The following is a 25,304-nucleotide window of genomic DNA, read 5'->3' on the forward strand; positions in this document are numbered from 1 at the left end:
CGTTTGGTGCGGTACCTTATTCAATAAGATGCTTGGGTTAATTCTTTCTTCTACAAACATCTGAAAGCGTAACTGCACGCTGCCAAGTTCTTCTTCGACGCGCAGAAGCTGTAAATCCAATCAGAAACAAAAATAAAATAGGTGCGGAGAAGATTTTTGGAATACTTTGCCAACCAAGAGAAAGAATACTAGTATCTAAGAGTGGCTCATTTATAGACTATAATAAGTCTTGGTCGTGATTATATTTTGGGCTAACTAAGAACAAGAATAATATCAAAGATTGTCTCTTTAGCGACTATAAAGTGTTGCCGCCGTGATATAAGGATGCATCTAAACTACTGAAAAAAGTTAAGTTTTACTGGGAAATGGGAATACTTGACTTAAAATCATGTATTCTAAGGGCATATTAGAAGGACCCCTAGTTTAAAACCAATTTTCTGTTTAGTTCATTGTTTTTCATTAAGTGGAGTTTGACTTTTTCTCATAATTCCATCCTGTGAAGAAAATGAGAGAAAAAAGAAGATGACTTGGAAAGAAAAAGAAACAGAAGAAAAGGGAGAAGATGATGAGAAACACAGAGGAGAGAGAAAACAAACCATTGGTTTCGTTACCTTGATTCCTTCACCTTTTGTTTGTTTAATATAAGAGACTGTTCAAAAACAAAAGAAAAGACAAACTGAGTATTAAAGTCATAGGGGTAATTTGGGGAGAAAAAAGTACCCCTTATTGGAGTTCAGACAGAACCTAAGAAAATTGGGTCAAACTCAAATTACAACAAATAAGAAGCCAAACAAGAAGCTAGTCATAAACTAGGGGTCAAATCAACAACCTGTATTCAAATTCCCAAGGACCTAATCTAATAACATCTGAAGTTATGTAAACCACTACAAGACACAACTACATTAATTTAATGACATTGAATTTTTTTTTTTTTGATAAAGAATGACATTGAAGTTCATCAATGATTTTTCTTTAGAGATTGGCAACTTGATGGATCCACTTACTTTTATTATGTCAATTTAAAGTCAAAGTCAAATCAACAACCTGTATTCAAATAACTTATGAAGTTATGTTAACCACTACAAGACACTACATTAATTTATTGACATTGAACTTCAGCAAGTCAAAGTCAAATCAACAACCTGTATTCAAAGTCCTAATCTAATAACTTATGAAGTTATGTTCACCACTGCAAGGCACAACTACATTAATTTAAAAGCCGTGATTCTATGCCCGACCAGTTTAACTTTCTCTCACTAGATCTTGTCCGGTCACGTCACCCGGTCGGGATTCAGCCGAGAGATTGGCCGAACGTAGTATCATTTTCCTTAATTTAATAATAATGAAGTTCATTAAGCAAAATTATACAAGTCAATAGTAATAAATGAATATTGAAGCGTCAGTCGAGGAACTTGTCCCAAATATTTATTTGAAATGACAGCCAGAACACATCCTTGTATAAAAAGAGAAACTCAAGATCCAAATATAACAAGATTAGCAGAAAATTTCAGAAGAAAAAAGAAACTAGAAAAATGTATGTAACAAAGCCACTTTCTTTGTTCAGAAAGGATGCAAATTTTCTTTCAGTTCTTACACTAGAAGGTCCTTACTCTGGTGATTTAGTAGTAACAGATGAAGAAACAGAAGCAGAAGATACATGTTGTTGGGGTACTTGTAAAGACACTGATGTTAAAGGTTTTCCACTTCCACAGAACAAGATCGTTAACGTTACATATACAACAGGACATGGTGAACACCGTCGAACTGAACGTAAAAAGGTCTGGTTCGTTCCTGTTCTTGATCAACCTTTGTCTTCTAACCGATACTATGTTATAAGAGCTACTGGTCAACATAGAGGGTAAGTGTTTCTTTTGAGCTTTCATGTTAATGCTAATACTAAATTATCAAATACTTGTATTAGGATAACAACTTATGAGTTTCGAAACCATGGGTTGTAATAAACGAAATTGGAAATTAAGAATTCGCTGAGTTTTAGTGACGATGGTACATGAAAAGATTTCATAATCCTGATTTCAGTTTAAATTGATTTTGTAGGCTAGGTTGCACATGTTCAAGAGAAGAAGATATGAGTGTATGTTGTTTTTCCAATTGTGTCAATGATGTTACACCAAGGCTTTTCGATCCAACAGACATATATCAACAAGTAGAGATATTAAGGACTAGTCGTGGTTATACTGCTAGGTCGATCGCTCCAGATGGATTTCCTCCACAATTTCTTAGACGGAGAGGATGGAGGGTACACACCTCAAGTTCATATAACTGTCAATTAGGCGAAGCTTTCGGCCTCAACGACCCTCTACGAACTCGCCTTCCAGAGCTCATTAGTTCTAAACCTGTGATTGTGGGGAAATGGTACTGCCCTTTTGTGTTCATAAGGGAAGGAATAATTAAGGATCAAATGAAGAATTCCTTATTTTATGAAATGACGCTAGACCAAAGTTGGGAAGAGATTTACGCGCTTGAAAATGATTCAACTGTAGGTAATGTTGTGTCTGTGAATGCAAACATAGAAAAAGAAGTGGTGATGTTGTTTGGTGAGAAAGCCGAAAAGCAATGTACAGGTGGTGGAGTTGATGGATTTATATGGTTTACACAGATGAAGCATAATGAAGGAACAAGATTAGGATTGAGTTTGGCCATTGTTGAGAAAATGAGGTCGATTCAAGAAGTAGTAGGGTGTTTAGAAGGGAATGATGGAGAAGTAAAAGTGAAGAAAGTAGAGGAGTTTAAAGGAGGATATGAGTGGAGAAGATTCAGTTGTTTTGTTCTGGTGGAGAAGTTTTCTTTAAGGAGAATGGATGGTACAGTGATTCTAACTTGTGAATACAAACATATCCATCAGATTCGAAGCAAATGGGAATGAATTGTTTCCTAACATCTCAATATAAGAGTGTCTGCTACTATGTTAAGTATATCATATCTGCTTAGTATGATGATTTCAAGCAATAATTGTGTTCAAAAGCATCGAAAGCACGCTCATCTCTAAGGAGGCTAGCTCAATTCTATGTGCAATAAGGGTATTAATTTTGTGCTATCATGTCTCAGTTGGTTTTTTTCCGATGTTCATTACTTATTTGTAATTGAGTTTGAATCGAACATTTTTATCTACGTGGTGTGTGGATGAGATAATTGTGATACAAATTTATATTTTTATGTACATTAGATAAGTTTATAATTTGCATTGTGTTCTATGTTGTCTAACTTTTTTTGATGAACAGTTCAATGATAATAAGCAAAAGAAGACCTTGATGAAATGGGGCTTACGATTTATCTAATAAAATTTGCTGAGTATTAAGTAACCTACCTAATCATTAATGGGCTAAAATTATTGATGCATTTAAGGGTAGAATTATTCCATAAATAAACCAAGAAAACAAATCCTCACCCAACCGAAGATGCAAATCATTCAACAGCTAAATGAGTACTAAAACAATTGGTTCAAGAGAACCTCCTATTCTGATTTTTTAACTAATTATATTTGAGATATACGTATCGATTCCACATAGTCGTAGACTCGCCTTTTACTCATAAAGCATAGAATTTGGTGCAGTACCTTACTTCCATAAGATGGTTGGGGTTAATTCAGTTTCCTACAGATATCTACAAGCTTCACCAGCATAACGCACGTCACCGAGTTCTTCCTCTATGCGCAGAAGCTGTGAACCCAATCAGAAACAAAAATATAATTGGTTAAGAGAAATTTTTTGGAATATTATACTAACCAAGAACAATAAAACTAATAATGATTGACTCACAGTAAACTAAAATTGTTACCACAGTGATATACAAGGATGCATCTAAACTACTGGATGGTTGAGTTTTACTGGGATGTGGGAACAGAACACTCGACTTAAAATCATAGAAAAGGAAAAGACGACATACGAAGTTGATCTTTCCTACCCTTCTGGATTTTGTGATGGCAAAGCAATTAACCTTGACCAAAGTTGCAAACCGAAGAAGTCACCTATATTGGTCCAGCTATTGAGGAGATACTGTTGATGGTAGTACCACCTAGTTTCTCTCATTACACTGTCACCCTAAAGTTTTTTTTTGACAAATTAGAAATATGAATCTAAACTAGTTTGTGTAATACTTCTATTATATGACTAATTGGATGCTTCAATTCTTAACAGAATCAGTCTTAAAGCAAGTGTTGTTTTTCAAATTCAACTGTTTTCAGCTAAAAATTTATGAAAGATTTTGACAACACTTGTTATGAGATCTTAATTTGTTGAAGACATAACTATATTCAAGACCTCATATTAAGCACATAAATATATATAGTCCACAATCACTACAGAAAAAAACACACAACCGAAGGCTGGTGATTCTTGAGTCATGCTTACATATTTCGCTCTCAACTTAGAAATGATTCCACAACTAAGCTAAGAACTGAAGTTCGTTTTAGTTATCTTAGTAAGCCTTCAATTCAAAAGCAATGAAAAGCTTCAAAGAATACCTGATTGTACTTGGCTAGTCGCTCGCCTCGGCAAGGAGCTCCTGTTTTGATCTTAAAATAAATATAAAAATACAAAATTTCAAAATATATATCAACAGAAGTAGACAAACATGTCCGCTTGCCAAGCCAACAGAAAGATCTGCAATGAAATTATCTTCCGTTTCACCACTCCTGTGGCTAACCATCACACCCCAACCTGCACCTCTAGAATCAAGAGCTGCTTGAATGGATTCTGTAACTGTCCCAATCTGGTTAACCTGCAATAGAATGGGGACGTAACGAGTTAGAATAAGACATCCATGATCCATCCAATCTGGGTCTAACAAGCTAATGAGAACCTGATACAAGGATGAATCGTAAATATCACTTTATGCCACATAGTGTGATATAAAAGCAGTTAGTATCACAGATGCCATGATTCTTGTGGTTGTTCGACAGCAACTACAGTTTGAAGGTGGACATTTGGAAATGTGATCCTACTCAGATAAACTCTGAAGACAGTGGTTCCAGAACAACTCTAAAGCTGAAATCTGCTTGTGGCGCCCGAGACACTCTAGTTACCTTCTTTATCTTTTTGGGATTGACAATTTCATACTATTAGATAAAAAGTAAAACGTATGCAGGGCATGGACTCATGGAAGATGTTGGTCGTGCAACAATAAAGGTCGTAGAAAAACAGAAAATCTTTAAAGCAGAACTAGCTTCAATGAAGAAATTCCTATTATAAAGAGTCAAATAATATGCCTTGCCTTCAACAGTAGGCCATTGCAAGCCTTCTTCTCAATCGCTTCAGCAATTCACTTCGAATTTGTGACCAACAGATCATCTCCAACGAGTTGAAGATCAACTGAAGACTGTAGTGAAGCCCATGAGCTCCAGTCATCTTGGTCAAAAGGATCTTCAATGGAAACAATTGGGAAGTCTCTGACAAATTCTTTGTACAGGTCACCTAGACTTTGAGCTGATAGCACATCAGCACCATAATTTTGCTGCTTCTTGAAGTTCAAATTGTATTTCTGGTCCTTCGTTAGAAACTCCGATGCCGCAACATCCATTCCTATTTTAATCTGTATCACCAATTGTTGAGTTTCACTGTCAAATGGGTTCTTTCCTTTCAATTGGTGAGTTTCTATAACATTGGTGAAGACCAGTTTTGGCGAGTTAACGTTCAATATATTGGAGCAATGATGCAAATTTTATGTCAATAGGTTCACACTGAACAATCATAAAGAAGAATAGGATAGAAAAATAAACATTATAGCTAATAAGAGTGTCCCATACTGACAGCTATAATATGTTCAGAGTGAAAGTTGATTTGAGTTTCCTAAATGAGGCCTAACATCCTTAATTGTTTTTTTTTTTACTTTCTCAGATACACCTGCAACGAAGTTTTACCCCTCGAGAGAACATAAATTAAACAAGTTAAGAAAAAATATAGAGAGGGCGGGCAGGAGAATAGACTAACCTTCAATACCCATACACAGTGCCTCTGAAGACGCGCCTACAGGTAATATCACGAATTCTTGCATGGCTAGATTGTTGCCAGCATGACTTCCACCATTTATCACATTGAAAGCTGGAACTGGCATGACAAGTTCCTTTCTTCCTGCGATTTCCTGGGTATGCTTGTACAAGGGAACTCCCTCCGCTCCTGCACCATCTCTACATACACTCAACGACCCCTCCAAGGATGGCATTAGCCCCCAATTTCGATTCGTTTGGAGTTCCGTCAAACTCTAGCATGATAGCATCGACATCAGCTTGATATCTAAAAAAAGAAAGAGAATATGTCAGAGAGTTTGGATTGGGAGCATTAGAGAGAAATCTACAGGATCATGGAAGAACCAACCAAGCAGCACCCTACAGCGTTGATATTTCTCAAAGGCGGCTCATTTCTTCTCAGATGGCGCCGTATTGGTACTACTATGAAATTTTTTACCCCTCAAAACCACCTTCCCAACACACACGCACACACCCCAACCCAAACTCAGGCCATTGAGCACTATCTCTCCAACCCACATTACTGTATATGCGCAACTAGACAAGCACCGACAGAGAAAAATATTCTCAATTGCATGGCGCAACTAGACACCAAGATCCTCAACCATGATCTCGATAACCACGCTTCAAAATAAAAAATAATATACAAACAACTCCAATTCTCAATAGAACTTTCAAATTCTTTGTCGATAGATACAAGCCTACTGCCGCACCGAATTCCTAAATATCAAATCATTCATAATTAATCACTTTTGAATTCTACCCAACTCTCAATTAAACAAATGATAAAAGCATCAATTTGAAACACTGGGTTAGCAGAAGGAAATTTAACTCCTTTTACAAAAAAAAAAAAAAAAAAATCAACTTTCATGCATGAGTTTGATTCATATGTCATATGAGCATAGAAAATCAAATACTAACTAGAACCATCATCAATTCCTTCAACAAAAATTCTTCATTTTGGTCAAAAAATTGAAGCATACATAAATTAAACACAAATTGAGAATCATATTGAAATATATTGAAGAGAAGAAAGATATCCAGAAGATATCTCCCAAGATAGAAAGAGATTAATATTATAGCAACTGTAATTATAGTTATTTCCTCTTTGTAATGTTTCCTTATTCATTATTTCTCTACAAACCCTAATGTATACTCTATAAATATGTATCCCACTCAATCAATGAAAGCACCTTTGCTAGTTATATTGGTAGCCAATACGCGGACAACCGTTTTTCTTATATGGACAACTATCTTATGTGGACAACGCAAAAAAATTAAATTTTTATATGGACATCAGTTTCTAAGGGGACAACTCTCTATTATTTTCACTCAAGTCCTCTTAGAATCAGATGTATTATTTGATGACCCCCTCTTTCTCCATAAACCCTAGGTTAGTTAGTCTTCATCTCTTCTATTACTTGTTCTTCATCATCACCCAAATTTCTAGAGAGAGAAATTCCTTGGAGAAGCATTGGTGGTTATGGCATCAAACAAAGGCAAGAGAGTTGTTGTAGAATCTTCCCAAAGACAAAGGTTAGAACCCTAAAACTCTAAAACCAACCATGAAGAAGAAGATGGTACTGATGGGAGAGAAAATCGGAGAAGATGTGGAAGACGAAGATGGATCTGTTGGTTCCGACTCTGAAAACAATGGTGAAGAGGAAGATGAATCTGGTAATTGGGGTTGTGCAAATATATGGCATAACAGAACATTACTTGCGACGTAAATCTGGCATAATCAGAAAACTTGCCAGATTTTCGTCGCAACTTAGCTTCTGTTATGCTATATTTTCGTCGCTTTTCTGCGAAAATATGGCATAACAGAAGCTAAGTTGCTACGAAAATCTGGAAAATTGTCCGATTTTGTCAGATTTTCGTCGCAAGTTATGTTCTGTTTTACCTAATCAATTTCATTAATGCCTATTATAGAAACGTCCGGAAAAACTTCTTCAGGTGCAGATTGAGGGATTTTGTCTTCTTCATCCATCTAGGGTTTGATAAAAAAAATGGTAGAAACTACAATTTACTTTTAGTAGAAGTGAAGAAAGAAGAATAAGATTAAGAAGAGATTTTGTCTTCTTCATCCATGTAGGGTTTGATAAAAAAAAATGGTAGAAACTACAGTTTACTTTTAGTAGAAGTGAAGAAAGAAGAATAAGACTAAGAAGAAGGAAGAAGATGAAGAAGAAGATAGTTTAGGTTTTCAATCTTTAACTATTATTTTTGTTAGTAGTCCACAAGTTACTAATTATTAGTATTTAAGACTTTATGGAGTTGTCCCCTTATTAAATCAAAGTCAACTAAGTCAAGCACAATTGACTCGCATCGGGCCCGAAAATAGTTGTCCATATAAGAAAAACGGTTGTCCGCGTATTGGCCACCGTTATATTTCTTGTGTCTCTATCAATTTAACATGGTATTAGAGCCAAATTAATATTTCTGGGATTTTTTGTTGGTAATAATTACTTCGTTACTTCGGTTTTATTCTTCCAAGGAGCTCTACGGATTCTTATTATCGTTATATTTTGATCATCCCAACTCCATCTTCAAAGGTCAGTTTTCATAAAAATTTAATTTTTTTTCGAATTTTTTTGATATTTTTTAGGTTAGAATTAATAATTCTGTTCCAATTCTAGGTTAGAATTGTTTCTGTTCCGATTTAAGGTTAAAACTAGTTCTGTTTCGTTCTGGGTTTTCTTCACAAAACCAGAACAGACATAATCCGGTTCCATATAAATCCGAAATAGAGAAAACCTAGTATATTAGGATACCAGAACCAAATTAAACCTGGTTTTTTTTCTCAATACCAGAGGATATCTTAAATCCGGAACAACACCTATTCAGTTCCAGATCGGAAACCAAAACTTATTTTTGGTTCACGACTTCATCTTCTCCGGCGATCAAACTCTAGAGTTTGAATCTCCTGTCGGAAATCTGCCCGAGTCGGAAACACCACCACACCTGGACCATCTTCTCGTCGGAAAATAACCACGATCACCTAGGGTCGTCCACCAAATCCATTACAAATTTGGCCGAAAGCGGCAGTTCCAGAGAGCTTTCTCTCTCTACGAATTCTCCATATTTACTTACTGTTGGTGGACGAAATCAATCGATTTCAACTACTCCCTCTTCGATTGATAGTTCCCCCTTGTTAATTACACCAAACCGATCATATTTGAAGAAACCCTAATTTGATAAACCCTCTGCCTGAACCCTAATTTTGGTCGGCGACGGCGCATCAAACAGGAACCCTAAATTTGGTCGGGAAAATCGACTGACCCTACCCGGTTGCTTTGACCCGTGACCCTACCCGGTTGTCTTGACCCGTGATCCTACCCGGTTGTCTTGACCCGTAACCCTACCCGGTAGCCTTAACCCGTGAACGACAAAGTCTACCCACTTTGACCGAAACAGTCTTCTGACTTTGACTGACCAATTTTTATTTGTGACAGCACCTCACTACGATCTTTTGTGACGGTTTTCTTTTACCACAGTTATCACCTGTTTGGAATTTTTATCTGTGACGGCATCTACTGTCCCTTTTTTACTTTCCCATATTTGGGACAGCTTATCTTTCCCACTTTTATATTAAGTGTGACTTTCTGCACCGTCGCTTATATTGTGACATAATTTCTTCTATTCTTTACAGAACAATGACTTCTGGACAATCTGCCAACATAAGTGATCTGAACTCGAATTCCGATGACACTCCACCGATGACAGATTCAACTCCTCTCCAACAAATATGTGAGGCTTATTATGTGCATCCTTCGGACAATGCAACTTCTGTTGGTGTTAACCCCGTGCTTACCGGGCCAGACTATGCTGAATGGGCTCACAGTATGCATGATGCTCTTATCATAAAAAATAAGCAAGGTTTTATCGATGGGTCGCTCCCTAAACCGACGGATCCTGCGCAACTTCATGCATGGATCCGTTGTGACACCATGGTGGCTGCTTGGATATCCAATTCTGTCAGCGAGGAAATCCGACGTAGCACGAGACGTTCGGCTTCTGCTTTTGATCTTTGGAAGAATTTGAAGGAGCGTTTTGCTACGTCTAACGCTACCTACATTTATCAACTGAAGAAAAAGATTTCTGCCCTTACTCAGGAGCACCAGACTATTTCAGCTTATTACTCTCAGTTGAAGTCTTATTGGGACGAATTGGATGCTATCATTCCACCCACTTCATGTGCTTGCCCTGTTGGCAAAACAACCATTGAATATCATCTTACCTCGCGTACAATTGAGTTTCTCATGGGTCTTCATGCACGTTATTCTGCAACTTGCAATAACATCCTTCTAATGGAACCGTTGAATATCATCTTACCTTGCGTTGACAAAGGAAAATAATGACCTTTCAGGGCTTTTGAACAACAATTTGGAATTTTCTCAACTACTTTGAGATATTCCTTTGGAGACACTTTCACTCGCTTTGAGAGTTCTCCTGCGAATGACATTCGCTTTTGTGCGGTGGGTTTACAAGATCATATCTTTAACCTTTCCTTTTCCGAGGAGCCGCAGTTTGTTGCTCTTGGTCGAATTTAATCGTCGTGTACAAGTTTCATGATTGTTCTTCATGACTCTTCATGATTTTTCTCATGATCGAATTAAATCGACTTGTACTATTCTCCCACTTATTCTTGTAATAATTAATGCTTTTCTCCCAGACTACTAGGTGTGCTAATTACTAGAAGAATACTATCATGAGCAACAAACACTTTGTTCTCTTGATTGTTTGTGGAAGAAGCCCAAATTTCTTCTGAAGAAATTGCGTCAGATATTAACTAAGTTTTGTAATGCTTTTACAAGCTTAGCTGTTAAACAGACTTTGGTAAGTGTGAAAACAATCGTTTATAGAATATGTCCCAAAATATTCGGAAGACTGGCTCAAACCCATCTTTGATCGAATTATGCATAGCAATGTTCGATTACTCCCACTGAATCCACCATCCCTCAGATGTGTTCCATGGAGCGAGTTGGGAAACGTTTTCTCAACTCCTTTTATGGTTATTTAGTATTTGACTCAAGTTTTTATCACTCCAATCTAATCGGATGACTTAAACTCTCTTGTCAAAATGATTCTTTTACTTCGGTTTGTATTTTGTTTGAACCTTTCAAACATTCCGACTTATACTTTATGATTTGTACGTTTCCATACTTCATGAAGTTGTCAGAGTACATATTTGAAGTTTCTCTCGTTAGCTTCTGCAAGTAAACTTATAGGTCTGCATAACACTGTATGAGTCCTAATAGATTACCAGTCTCTATGCCTTTTGAAAAGGGTGACTTTGTCAATTTAGTCCTTAAGACCTAATTGACAATGCTGAAGTTTAATGAGTTTGAATCTCTTGATTTTAGCCATTATCAATGTTAACCTTCAGTTAATTTTACCACCAGTTTAAAACATCACATGTTTCGAGAAGAACAAAATAATCACTATTAAGTTCTAAGCTAGATCAGTGTCTAAAAGAAGACTTTGATCCCTTTCAGCATCCCTAGCATTACTGCTTCTGCTCCCTCTTGGATCTTTACTTCTTTTAGTCAAGTATGTAATTCCCTTAAGCTCCCACTGAGCAGCTCATCTGGTCTTAAATACCTGATGAAGGAATTTTACGATACTTGTTTTTAACTTTGTTAACAAGGATACGGAACCGGAATTCGTAATTCCATTCATTTTTGTCCTCCAGGTGCTAAGGGTAGTTTCCTTTTAAATGGTCTAGCCATTGTTTAGAAACATTCACAGTAATGAGAAATACTCTTGATCATGTACTCGACAACTGCTTTTCTTTGATCAAATGTTTGTCTCACTTGACTGATCCTTTTGCCCTTTTGAATCTCAAGAGCTCTTTCTTAGATTCTTTGTACCAAATCTCAAGAACCTTTCTTAGATTAGATATTCCCGTATGTTCTGCTCAGTTTGTTCGTAACAATCTGAGTGACTCATTTAAGGTCTTATCTATCTTTGTTCAATCGATATTGAATTTGGGTGATAGATGTATTCTGTTGTCTTCCTTTAGGATGACTTTCAGATTGCCTTGGAGGTCTCGTACCTCCCCATTTATGACTTTTGTAGGAATTTCTTCCTCAGTTTGTCTTAATGGTCGTGCTAGCATCCATTGCTCTTTCAAAGAGAATGTTATACGATTGCTTGCAAAAGGCTTTTGACCTTCTCTTGTATGAGTCAACATTGGGATTGAGTATTCTAGTGACCTTCCTTTTGAATCTGAGAACTATTCTCGGATTTATTCTTCCATTCTAGGAAGTGGATCAACACCTCCCTAAGGTGTGATTCAATGTTGAAATCGTTTGTGTCATCTTAAAACTACATAAAGAAATGACAAAGTTTTAAAACTCGTTATCGTTTTTCAAAAACTTAGTTTTCCCACATTATTCAATAAAAATCGTCCCCGATTGAATAAGTGATTCCAAGACCCCAGTTCTTCGGAGTAAAGCGGACGAAGGCCCTACCCTTTGACTCCGTCGTTCCGGGTGAGTGAACTACTTCACTGATCATACCTTATGACTCTTGGTTGATAGATTTCATTAATGAATGACTAATCTATCCTTTTGCCTCGAGTATCTAAGACTCTCTTGCTGATCTCGTTGAGTAGAACCATTTAGACGTGTAGGCCTCTTCTATAGACCTACCCGCATTGTCCCAAGGTAGAGGAGGTACTCTGCGAAGGCCGACCCACCTTCCTCGAACAAGGGCGCAACGAGTGTCTTAATCTGGATAGGCGATTACTCAAGATTACGTTTTGGGGACTTTTACGCTAGTCTGGCGTTTGTTATAGTGAACTATTTAGCCTAACTAACGTCCACGACATAAAGCATAAATAAGTAAGTAAATGCGCGCGAGAAAGTAAATCAAGCAGACATGGATCCTAGTATGGCCCCTAACCTAGAAGATCTAATCTCCTTTGGTTTTCTTCTTGTTTCGCCTTTCGGTTCGTCTTAGATCGCCATCTTTGAACCTCCATTGATTTCTCCCACTCGCCTTTGGATTTCATCCTCGAGTTTCTTCAATGGACTCATAGACCCTAAACTCTAATTACAAGACTCTAACGATTCGCAGATCGTATAAACTTGAAATTAAAATTAATTACAAAGCATGCACCCATCCGTGCTTAAAACAAGAATAAAGATATAAATCTATGGCCATACTAGTTTCCCGCATTCACATCACATGCAATCATATAATATATCGAGGCTAAGAATTATATATGCATGATTATCTTGGGAGATACTTTTGTTGACATCACATGTCACATGACGAACCTTAAGTCTAAATTCGAAGAATTCAACTAATGGTGCGTTCCGATTTTATCTTTTATGATTTCTAAAATCAACTTTAAGAAAAACTCCGTTTTGGGCTCGAGAAAGCCCGGGTCAATTTCGGGAAAAATATTGGTTCGATTCTTAATGATTTCATAAATCAATTTAAAGAGAAATCCGTCTTGGCCTTCTGGATGGCCCGGATTGATTTTGGAATTATTTGGTTGGAATCGAAAGAAATTTTGGCAAAAACTCCCACTCGAATGATGGTCCCTTTTCGTGGTCCGGAAAGCCTCGAAAAAGCCCGGGACAAGTCCTAGACAAGTCCCGGCCCAAGCCCTCAAAAGGGCTGGGACAAGGTCCGGACATAGCACGGCCCATAGGGCCGGCATGTCCTGGCCGAGGCCTATTAAGGCCTGGTCTCGTCCTAGCCCGGAGCCAGGACGCTAGTCCATGCACCGGACGCGTCCTAGACGTGTCTGGTGCTGGACCGGACCAGCACTAGGTGTCTCGGACTAGTCCGAGACACCCAGAACCTCCCAGACGCGTCTCCAAGACGCGTCTGGTCGAGAGCTCTGGACGCGTCCTAGACGCGTCCGAGCTGCTCTGGACGTGTCTCCAAGACGCGTCCAGATGCTTCCATTACACCTGGTGGTCGAGTCCTAGACTCGACCTGGACGCGTCTCCAAGACGCGTCCCAGCTGCTCTGGACGCGTCCTAGACGCGACCAGTGGCAATCTGGTTGCAGCTGCTGGACGCGACCAGCAGCTTCTGTCCGGCCAGGAAGCTTCCTGGCCGGACACTAGGGTTTCCAAAATTATTATTTTTTTTTTTCTTTTTTTGTTGTTGTGCAAATCTTATTTGCTAACTTCCAATTTTAAAACTCTTTCTAAATTTTGAAATCTTTTAGAACACTTCTAAAATTTTACAAAACTTTTAGAAACTTTTAAAACTTTTCAAATTTTGTTTTGAGAGTTTCCTAAAACTCAAAACACTTCTTTTAGAACACTTCTAAATTCCAAAATTCCAAATTTTGTTTTTCAAAAGTTTCCAAAACTTAAAAACAACTCTTAATCAAACCAATTTTGGATCGAAATCTAGGTTTTTGAAACTTTTCAAAGAACAATTTTGAAATCAATTTGAAAAATCTTTGAATCCAATTCAAAATTAATCAAATTTCATGTTTAAAACCTTTTTAAACATAACTATCAACTTAATCAAGCATGGATTAGTTTGAAATTCAATCAAATTGAATCTTTTAAAACACTTTTAACAATTTGATTCTCAATTTGAAATTCATTGAATCCCATTCAATAATATCAAATTGTGAGTTTAAATAATTTTTAAAACACTTTTAAAATACTTTTATAAACTCAATTTATTAAACTATCAATCATATCCAATATGAACTAGTTCGATTCTTAGCAAAAACTAGTTCATTGCAAGAGGCTCTGACGCCACTGTAGGGATTTAAACCCTTATACTAGTGTTTATAGCGGAAATAAGACATCTAATGTCTACACTAGTATCCCCAGGATCACATGCAAAACTAGTAATTAAACTAATGGAGATAGTAGATTACCTTAATCGCTTTTCCCTCGAACTAGTTGAATTGATTGAAGAAGACCAAGAGCTTCAAGTGTAGCTCCTCTACTTGGGACACGAGCAATCAATTTGATCTCCCACCTTGTTGTATAGCTAGCACACCAATGGTGGTTGGAAAGAAGAGCACCTTCTTCTTTGACTAGATAGATAGTTAATGGGAATTAGCTCACTTTCTCCTCTCTATTTGATGTGGTAGAGTAAGAAAGCTTAGAGAGAAATTCCACACCTTATTCTCTGCCCTAAGAGTGTTTATATAGAATCCTAATAAGAATCCACCTCCTTTTAGGTTTCCCAAAACACCCTTTAGAATAAGATTTAGGGAAAGAGTCGAAAATAGCAACTATTGATATTTTCTCAATTCCCTAAGGAGATGACGTCCAAACCCAGCCAAAATTGGCAGATTTAATGTTCATAACATAAGGAAACGTCCCTCCAAAAATCAGCCCAATCCGTGCCCTAGAAGTGCCCGAATCGGCTAAGGCCCCAAAACCCTGTTTTTGGCCTTTTTGTACTATCTTTGCCTAATTCCTTTTAAGGCCTATGAGATATGTTTATGGGACACTCCCACTAGTCATATCCTAGATCAATTTGACACTCTTATGTGTAACCCGTTGTAGGATCCGATCGAAGTTAGCCGCGAATTACTTCGTAATTCGACGATCGTAGTTGGTCTCTAGCTACAACTCTACGATCCCTAAATCAATCGGACTTGATGATCTTCCACATCAATTGTCCTATCCGACAAATTGTTCGCATTGTCACCTTGGTCGAAGGACATCTCCTTCAACTCCTTCAGATGGTATCTGTAGGGATTTAAACCCTTATACTAGTGTTTATAGCGGAAATAAGACATCTAATGTCTACACTAGTATCCCCAGGATCACATGCAAAACTAGTAATTAAACTAATGGAGATAGTAGATTACCTTAATCGCTTTTCCCGCGAACTAGTTGAATTGATTGGAGAAGACTAAGAGCTTCAAGTGTAGCTCCTCTACTTGGGACACGAGCAATCAATTTGATCTCCCACCTTGTTGTATAGCTAGCACACCAATGGTGGTTGGAAAGAAGAACACCTTCTTCTTTGACTAGATAGATAGTTAATGGGAATTAGCTCACTTTCTCCTCTCTACTTGATGTGGTAGAGTAAGAAAGCTTAGAGAGAAATTCCACACCTTATTCTCTGCCCTAAGAGTGTTTATATAGAACCCTTATAAGAATCCACCTCCTTTTAGGTTTCCCAAAACACCCTTTAGAATAAGATTTAGGGAAATAGTCGAAAATAGCAACTATTGATATTTTCTCAATTCCCTAAGGAGATGACGTCCAAACCCAGCTAAAACTGTCAGATTTAATGTTCATAACATAAGGAAACGTCCCTCCAAAAATCAGCCCAATCCGAGCCCTAGAAGTGCCCGAATCGGCTAAGACCCAAAAACCCTGTTTTTGGCCTTTTTGTACTATCTTTGCCTAATTCCTTTTAAGGCCTATCAGATATGTTTATGGGACACTCCCATGATTATATCTCACTCCCACTAGTCATATCCTAGATCAATTTGACACTCTTATTGATGAGACATGAAAATGTCCCATCTGAATCTTGTAACTTGGGTTAGTTAGTCCATTTCGAGCAGTTACTCTGATGAATTGTCTATTTCTCTTTCCCAGGTGTCATTTACGGAGTTCAGTGTGAAAAATAGCTAAAATCGGGAGAAAGACACACTTGAGGGGCATTTCGGTCATTTTGTGATAAGAGTATTCTGGAAGTTTTAGTACTCGGATGAACACTAGAGTCCAAGACGAACCCAACGGCGAAGACGGAAGTCAAATCGGAGTCCGGATGAGCGAGATAGAACGGATCAAAGTATGGGTCCAAATCCGTTAATCAAAAGTTAGCTGTGACACGTGGCACTGATCCAGAACAGGAATTCGAATTTTCGGTACACTTGTGGTCACACGCTGGTGCTATTCGGGATCTCTTCCAGATTATGATTCAATGTAACCTGATGCAAGATAAAACATAATCCGGGAGGATCCAAGACGTAACCGCCTATCAGCTGTCATCTAACGGTCACTAAACAAGTAACCGCGAATCTAATGGCTGTACACGTATCTCATCAACTCTCGATGACCTTGGTCAGCAACAAAGAGTTGCACACTAACAGTACACGGATCTTATAAAGGGTATGATATATTACCCGGTTGATTAGATAGAAAGAAGATGAGATGGATAGAGAAAGAAATATTTTCTTTCTCTTAATAATACAGAGAGAGGAAAGCCGAGAGAGTGGTGATTGGGGGGATTCGAGATTTTTAGAGAGAGAGTTGAGCTGCTGATTTTAGAATGAAGAAAGAGGAGAAGGAAAGTTTCTAAAAGCTAGAGTGGTGGAAGAGGAAGGAAAGAAGACCGAGACAGAGAGAAGTATTGGGGCTCTCGGCTATATTACAACAGGGTTCGGTTTTGAAACGAGGATCAATCATCCCCTCCATTAACAGTTACAGGTCACGGCTAAAGAAAGAGAAAGAGTTTAGAGAGAGAGAGGCAGCTCATGATAAGAAAAACCGAGACCTAGAGAGAGAAAAAAAAAGGGAGAGACTTTGTTTCTGTTTCTGTTTCTTCTTCTTCTTTCTCCTTTTCTTAGTGAGAGAGAGGGGTTTAGATTGAAAGAGTTTGAAGAGAAAGAGAAATATTGTTTTGTAGAGAGAGAAAAAGATTGAATTGATTATAAAATCCATTGAAATTGTCTTCTTCTTCCCCTTTCTTTACTGTTCGGTTAGAGACATAAAGAGAGAGTTTATTATTGCTATAGAGAGAGGAAGAGAAAGGATAGAGTGATAAAGAAAGAGAAAACAGTAGAGAGAGAGAAAACCCAGAGAAGGAAAATAATTTTCTCACCAGGAAATCGTTTCCGGGAAGACGAGAAAATTATTTTCCCTAAGGGTCTGTTTGGCTGCACAGAGGGAATTTGCGAGAAAAAAGGTGTTTTCTTCTCCGATTCTTTTTCTTTATTTAATGTTATTATTTCTCATTTATCCCACCATGATTATGATCTCTTTAGTCATGAGTAGCTAACTTATCTAATCTAGGGTTAGGATGAAGCCTTAGTTTTGTATGAGGGAATGACATTTTTCTCACGATAAAAATGTTTGATGTGCTTTGATAGACAAATTTAATTTCTTTGCACTTGTTTCATAGTAACTCCTTCATTGATTATGCTTACATTTTGATGTTACATGTTTAGACTTAGTGTCTTTAATGTATCATACTTAGGGTTTGATAAGCAATAGTTGGAACATCTCTTAAATATTTGTCTCGAAATTAAAATATTAGATGTGTATGTCGCTTTGAAAGATTATTATTATTCGAGGTTTGGTACGAATGGTTACCTTCTCTTGAGTTATAAAAAGATTTAAGTTGTGAAGAATTAGGTCATTTTACATACATGATAAGGTGGATTCTGAAACCCTAGGTTTTCTCCTCATAAGTTTCTCCATTATATTTCCGTTGTTATAATCAAGTTTGTTATTTTTATCGTCTCATCACAAAAATCAATTTCAAAAGAAAACCAAATTAGTTATAGGAGTCAGAATAGATTGACTTAGTCTCTGAGGAACGAACCGGACTTACCGGAATTATTACTTGACGCCCGTATACTTGCGGGTGGTGACCTATTTAGGAAACTTTCTAGGCCCATCAAGTTTTTGGCGCCGCTGCCGGGGATTAAGTTTGAATTTGTCTTATCTTACTTCTATATTTGGAAAGTTTTATTTTTGGTAAGTTTTTATTTTTGGACACTTTGACTTGCTTTTCCATTTTTGGTGTGTAGAACGCTAAGGAGCAAAGGAAAAGGCGCAACAAGGAGAGGAGCTCAAGAAGGAAAATTTACATTTTATTTTTAGTATTTTTTATTTTTGGTGAGAAAGAGACTTTTAGACTTTCTAGTTTTTATTTTTGGTTTTTAAAGTTTTGACCCTAAATTGGAGGGCTTTATAAATTGTAACCGAAAACCAAAACGAAGCCTCGGGTTGGAACACTCACGGGAGAGTGGCCCGGGTCGTCTGCAAGGGTCATCGCCCGTCTTGAACGGGAGGTAATTTCTCTAATCACCCACGAAGCCCCTGTCAGTGGGTAATTGTGTGTTTTGTGTGCCTAATTGCTTGATCGAATTGTTTAGTATAAGCATTCTAGTAAGGGCAATAACCCAATTGAAAGATAGGAGACAGATTTCATCACCGTTCTCTTGCCCAAATAGGTAACAGCATTCTAGTATGTGTAACCCGTTGTAGGATCCGATCGAAGTTAGCCGCGAATTACTTCGTAATTCGACGATCGTAGTTGGTCTCTAGCTACAACTCTACGATCCCTAAATCAATCGGACTTGATGATCTTCCACATCAATTGTCCTATCCGACAAACTGTTCGCATTGTCACCTTGGTCGAAGGACATCTCCTTCAACTCCTTCAGACTCCCACTTGGACTTAGAACAAGTGCAATGCCTCGATTCCCGTGTCAATTTAGTATCCCATCTGATACGTCACGTCATTCAGACTTTCTTGATATCCGAGTACAACTGTAAAAGACAAACGATTAACTTTTAATCCGTTTGAGCGCGGCCACGCATTTTCAGTTGCTACTCATCAAGTGGCCTTGAGACACTTTGTACCTAATGTGATTAGGATGACACAATCATTTCTTGCACTCCCAGTTAACTTCATGTCTATCCTGTCCTTCCCAGTATCCGTCTTTATAACCTCCTTTTACGGCGCGGCGTTTGACGGAACCAAAGTCGGGCATTCCTTACATAAGATGAGTGAAGCACTCATGTTTTGAGGAATCTATCCAATTGTCTTTATGAGAAGTATTGACGTTCATCACGAGTGATGTACTTCTCATTTGAGGGTTATCCAGTGTGTAAACCTTTTACACACCCACGTAGTCGAATAGAATATACTATTCCTATAGCCCATGAAACTACGATATCCCATCGACTCCCGTGCTAGTCTTCGTGAGTCATTGTTGTCCATGCAATGACCTGGACCAGGGTTTTTGATAATAAATATTCCAAGTTCACTTAATAGGGTTTCATTCATCAGATCACGTATCTAACAAACCTATTCGGAATGTTTTATTATCGATGGACTGTCGTTTAAATACTAAACCAAATTTAGACGACTTGTGAAATAACTCTATTATTTCTGATAACGAGAGTTGTAAATCTGAACCTCTTCCGTAAAACTCTTTTTACCCACTCAGTTTTACTTGTCGAGGTTTAAAATTATACCTCATGCCTTAGACTCGTGTATGACTCTCATACTTTGTCTTAGGTGACAGTTTAGTTTGACTACGGATGTAATCCGTTTAAACTTTGCTAATTATCAATTAATTTGAAGACCGTTATCTTCAACCTTGATAATTTCTAGTAACTTTTACTAGAGTTAAGGCTTTTAATTCTTTGTGTAGTATTTGCAACAGTTTCCGGCTTAAACACTTTTAGCCTACTTTCCTTCCATGTCTGAAAGTTTGCTACGATGACATGTTCAACTTTTGTACTACTTCATCCTTTAGCCTTCTAGGATGTTCCTAAGTAGTGTTTCGGTTTTCAAATCCGAATTTGGATGTTTAAATGCTAATCATGTCCAACATGATTGACATGAATGTCTCTCTCATGCTTGCTTGCTCATCGGTGTCTTTAGACTCCGAGTCTCGCAACGCTCTCTGTCATAAGTTTTTGGGTCGAAATTCTTTTAGACTTTCCGAGTCTTAGATTTTTTGTTTCGAATCTCAAGCATCTCAGCGTAATGAGTCTCTCCAATCCTATCATCCTTTTGATCTATGCTTATAGATCTTCAGATGCCCAAAATGGCATTTCATCCTTGTGTGTGGTCCTTTTATTGAGTCAGTGTGTTCACTGTTACACAACATCTAATGTCGTACTCAATCTTTTGAATGTACTCAGCATACGGACCCGGAAGGTTTGTTTCTCCCACTTGCCTTCTTGAAACCCGTGATTCAAGATTTTCTTCATTCCTCAGGAATCAAACTTCTTTGATTGCCTTTTTGAATCGAAGGTTCTAACTCTTGCGTTCTTTTAATCCGTCGATAGATTTCTGAAGCATGCTTATGGACATAACTTGATTGGAAGAATCTTATTCTTTTTGTCTAGTTTCGGGAAACATGAATGTTTCCATCCTTCTCAGTTTTCTACTTTGGAAAACCAATTTAGGTCTTCTGTTGACTTAAATTATCAAGCTTCATGTCTTGACGAGATATGGATTCCACGATGATTTTGGCTTCTAGCCAAAATCTAGAGTCAGTTTCCGTTTCTGCGCAGGTCTTTTATCTCTTCAGAAATAACCTTTATTTTCTGAGTCTTTAAGATTTTATTTTGACCTTTCAGGGCTTTTGAACAACAATTTGGAATTTTCTCAACTACTTTGAGATATTCCTTTAGAGACACTTTCACTCGCTTTGAGAGTTCTCCTACGGATGACATTCGCTTTTGTGCGGTGGGTTTACAAGATCATATCTTTAACCTTTCCTTTTCCGAGGAGTTGCAGTTTGTTGCTCTTGGTCGAATTTAATCGTCTTGTACAAGTTTCATGATTGTTCTTCATGACTCTTCATGATTTTTCTCATGATCGAATTAAATCGACTTGTACTATTCTCCCACTTATTCTTGTAATAATTAGTGCTTTTCTCCCAGACTACTAGGTGTGCTAATTACTAGAAGAATACTATCATGAGCAACAAACACTTTGTTCTCTTGATTGTTTGTGGAAGAAGCCCAAATTTCTTCTAAAGAAATTGCGTCAGATATTAACTAAGTTTTGTAATGCTTTTACAAGCTTAGCTGTTAAACGGACTTTGGTAAGTGTGAAAATAATCGTTTATAGAATATGTCCCAAAATATTCGGAAGACTGGCTCAAACCCATCTTTGATCGAATTATGCATAGCAATGTTCGATTACTCCCACTGAATCCACCATCCCTCAGATGTGTTCCATGGAGCGAGTTGGGAAACGTTTTCTCAACTCCTTTGATGGTTATTTAGTATTTGACTCAAGTTTTTATCACTCCAATCTAATCGGATGACTTAAACTCTCTTGTCAAAATGATTCTTTTACTTCGGTTTGTATTTTGTTTGAACCATTCAAACATTCCGACTTATACTTTATGATTTGTACGTTTCCATACTTCATGAAGTTGTCAGAGTACGTATTTGAAGTTTCTCTCGTTAGCTTCTGCAAGTAAACTTATAGGTCTGCATAACACTGTATGAGTCCTAATAGATTACCAGTCTCTATGCCTTTTGAAAAGGGTGACTTTGTCAATTTAGTCCTTAAGACCTAATTGACAATGCTGAAGTTTAATGAGTTTGAATCTCTTGATTTTAGCCATTATCAATGTTAACCTTCAGTTAATTTTACCACTGGTTTAAAACATCACATGTTTCTAGAAGAACAAAATAATCACTATTAAGTTCTAAGCTAGAACAAAATAATCACTATTAATGAGTTTGAATCTTCTGGATATCTTTCTTCTCTTCAATATATTTCAATAAATCACAAACCTGACATCAACACTAATAAGCTTTGGAGCCAACAACTCATTGATATTCTTAACAGCATTAAGAACACCTTTCCCTCCATAAACCCCCCTCGTATCACCATCTGTAAGCTCCAACGCCTCGTAAATTCCAGTTGAAGCTCCGCTTGGAACAACAGATCGGTAGAGATCATCCATCAGTAACAAGATCAACCTCAAATGTCGGATTCCCTCTACTACCTATGATCTGTCTTGTTAGTGGATTTTAGCGGGGACGGAGAGGAGGAGGCGACGGAGCACCGAACTGAAAGATTAATGACGTAATATGTAGATTCGAACAGGGGTATTTTAGGTAAAAATTCAGCTCATTAAATAAAGGCTGGTGAAAAAAATGACGAGAATATGATATAGGGGGCCAAATTGGAAGCTGGTCATCTTTAGGGGATCATTTTGGTAAGTTTGTCATCTTGAGGGGGCCAAAATAGAATTAACCCTTTCTTGTATGTGAGAGTATCTCTTTTATTTATCTTCGGTCGTGGCTGACAATTTAGAGGCCTAATGCCAAATTTTTAGGAGGGTATTTTGTACATAAGAGTAAGCCAGTACGGGCCCTGACTTTTGGGAAGCCCTAGGCGAACGTATCGACGGGGCCCTACACTTTAAGTCGTGGGAGTCAAACCCCCTGACCTTAGGTTCACTAATACACTACTCTGCCAACTCTACTACCCAAACAAATGTGATGTATATGTGCATAAAATAACGCATACAATAATATTATCTATATATAATGTTACTTAAATCAGGGGCCCTCTAATTTTGGGGGTCCTAGGCAGCCGCCTGGGTCGCCTAGGCCCAGGACCGGCCCTGGAGTAAGCGAAGTAAAAGAAATATGTTACACGTAAAGAAATAAGCATAAATTTTAAAAGAATTTACCTGTAAAAAGTTTTATTAATTAAATCACTGAAAAATCCAAAACCAAATAATGACATTGGTCCCTAACATTTTCCAAATAAAATTTCTTTTTTGGGTAGGCTTTTACTTAAAAGTTGGGTTCTAACTTTTCCAGCTCATGCAATTCAAAATTAAAATCGGGAGAGATAATTGATAAAGAGAGACGAAAAAAAAATAACTAAAGATTTACAAATTAGGGGTGTATATATATAGAGACAGATAGAGAGAGAGAAGAGTTGCACAAAATGAAGAGACATAGTTTGAGAGATCTTAATGTATTATCTACTATGCAATGGTTAAACTAAATTATTTAACTATTGAAACTAAAATAGTTAAATAAAACCAACAAATATAGATGAAGTAAGATGGAAAACATTGACCTAAACTAATTGGCATAGAATTTCAACAAAAAAACTAATTGGCATGGAGGTTGTTGGCTCTTGGAAAAAAATATAAAAAACAACATTTTAGGGAATTGAACCCATGACGTAATTGGACAGAGCTCAAACAACTTTTTTTGTTGTTGAAAGGAACAGGAAGAAAGAACTAAACACCAAGATCATTATTTAACTCATGAACGGAGTGCCATGTGCGTTGAGAACGATTCTTCTTTCCTCATTTTGCAAGTTTGTCCGCCATCTTATTGTGCTCCATAAATTTCTCTGATTGCCAGTCTATCGTCGGGCCGTCTTGGTTCAAGTATCTGATGAGGTTCAGGTTGTCGCTTTCAATGTGCAAGTGCGAGATCTTTAGGTACGCTGCCCATTGCATTGCGTGGAAAATAGCTTGACATTCACATTCTTCTGTTGTTTGCCCTTTGATAGTGTTCGCCCTTGCGATGGTGAAGTCAGCCTGATCATCATGGATGATGCAACCAAGGACCGTCGGGTCTAAGAGCGTCGAAAAGGATGCGTCAACATTACACTTGATATAAGGCTTTGTTGGAGGAGTCCACCCTGATTCTTGTTTTTCCTCCTTTTGTTTGCGAGTTGGACTGGTTGCTGCTCCTTGTATGCTCGTGATCACCTACCTGCATAGGGGATTGTTCTTTCGAGGAGAAACACGCATCTAGTTCTCCAAATAAACCATAGAATGTTGGCATAAAGAGCTGCCTGACCTGGTTCAAAATTATTCCATTCAAGAATCCAATCCTGAATGTTAGTTATAGAATCTGTAATGATACCAAAGTGAAACCATATGGGACGAGTAAAACAACAGTTAAGTAGTACATGAGTGATAGTTTCTTCATTGTTGCAGTAAGCACAGCAGCTGTAAAGATTACCTATATATTTGCCAATCTTGCCTCTCACAGGAAGGCAATTATTACAACATTTCCATAGGAATAGTTTAATCTTCGGGGTCGTTGGTATTTTCCATATAAAGTTCCACTCCTTAATATCATAATCATAGTTTCTGGTTCTCAAATGATAGTACATTGATTTAATGGTAAAATTAGCTGATTTAGATAAAGTCCATTTCATTGAATCGCCTTTATGAGCTTGCAGATTAATACTGTTGATTGCCCTGCATAATCACTATTGAAATAAACATTTAGTAAATTCATATTCCATTCATTGTTAGTAATAAGTTGAGCCACGCTCTCAAGGAGGTAGTTGTGATCGTTAGCAATCGACGGCTTATGGTTAGGAATCCAATAGTCATGCCAGATTTTATATTCGTACCTTTCTTCACGTCCCAAAAAACCAGACTAATCACCTGGTCATAACGTTTGGATAGAGATTTCCAGAGTCAGGAATGGTGAGGTTTAGCTGGAGTGGGTTTGTCAACCTTGGGATAGTATTTGGCCTAAGGATCTTGGCCCAAGGAGCATTTGGGTTCTTCAGGATACGCCAAATAAGTTTGCTGAGAAAAGCTTCGTTATCGATTGTGGGTAGCCTGAGACCTAGGCCACCAAGTTTCCGTGGTCGGCAAATGGCAG

The 25,304-nt window shown here is 37.6% G+C and overlaps 2 protein-coding genes and 1 pseudogene across 3 annotated transcripts in view; 2 read left to right on the forward strand and 1 right to left on the reverse strand.

Moving 5' to 3' along the window:
* The window catches only part of LOC147543264 (zinc finger (C3HC4-type RING finger) family protein / BRCT domain-containing protein), a 55,856-nt gene that overhangs the window by 334 nt on the left and 30,218 nt on the right, over positions 1 to 25,304 (forward strand). The gene's annotated exons all lie outside the window — the stretch shown is intronic.
* On the reverse strand, positions 21 to 25,089 carry LOC147543265 (enolase 1, chloroplastic-like; annotated as a pseudogene). The gene is made up of 11 exons (XR_015223531.1): positions 25,082 to 25,089; positions 24,648 to 24,889; positions 24,396 to 24,536; positions 22,440 to 22,778; positions 5,946 to 6,248; positions 5,230 to 5,609; positions 4,591 to 4,737; positions 4,481 to 4,531; positions 3,575 to 3,677; positions 612 to 649; positions 21 to 108 (listed from the first exon to the last, which is right to left on the reverse strand). The product of XR_015223531.1 is annotated as an enolase 1, chloroplastic-like (transcript).
* LOC147543266 (uncharacterized) lies at positions 1,399 to 3,196 on the forward strand. Its single transcript, XM_086632992.1, has 2 exons — positions 1,399 to 1,858; positions 2,056 to 3,196. Exons 1-2 carry the CDS (start codon positions 1,533 to 1,535, stop codon positions 2,882 to 2,884), a joined length of 1,155 nt encoding a protein of 384 aa, XP_086489118.1. The 5' UTR covers positions 1,399 to 1,532; the 3' UTR covers positions 2,885 to 3,196.

Source organism: Eschscholzia californica, unplaced genomic scaffold, assembly GCF_041429995.1.
Source record: "Eschscholzia californica isolate CP2 unplaced genomic scaffold, dmEscCali1.0.p SCAF_4, whole genome shotgun sequence".
In the NCBI taxonomy this organism is placed as follows: Eukaryota; Viridiplantae; Streptophyta; class Magnoliopsida; order Ranunculales; family Papaveraceae; genus Eschscholzia; species Eschscholzia californica.

Excerpts from the sequence above, each read along its gene's own strand:
- LOC147543266 (XM_086632992.1), top strand. The coding sequence starts at position 1,533 with ATGTATGTAACAAAGCCACTTTCTTTGTTCAGAAAGGATGCAAATTTT. Across the intron at positions 1,859-2,055 it reads GCTACTGGTCAACATAGAGG|GCTAGGTTGCACATGTTCAA; the intron begins GTAAGTGTTTCT and ends TTGATTTTGTAG.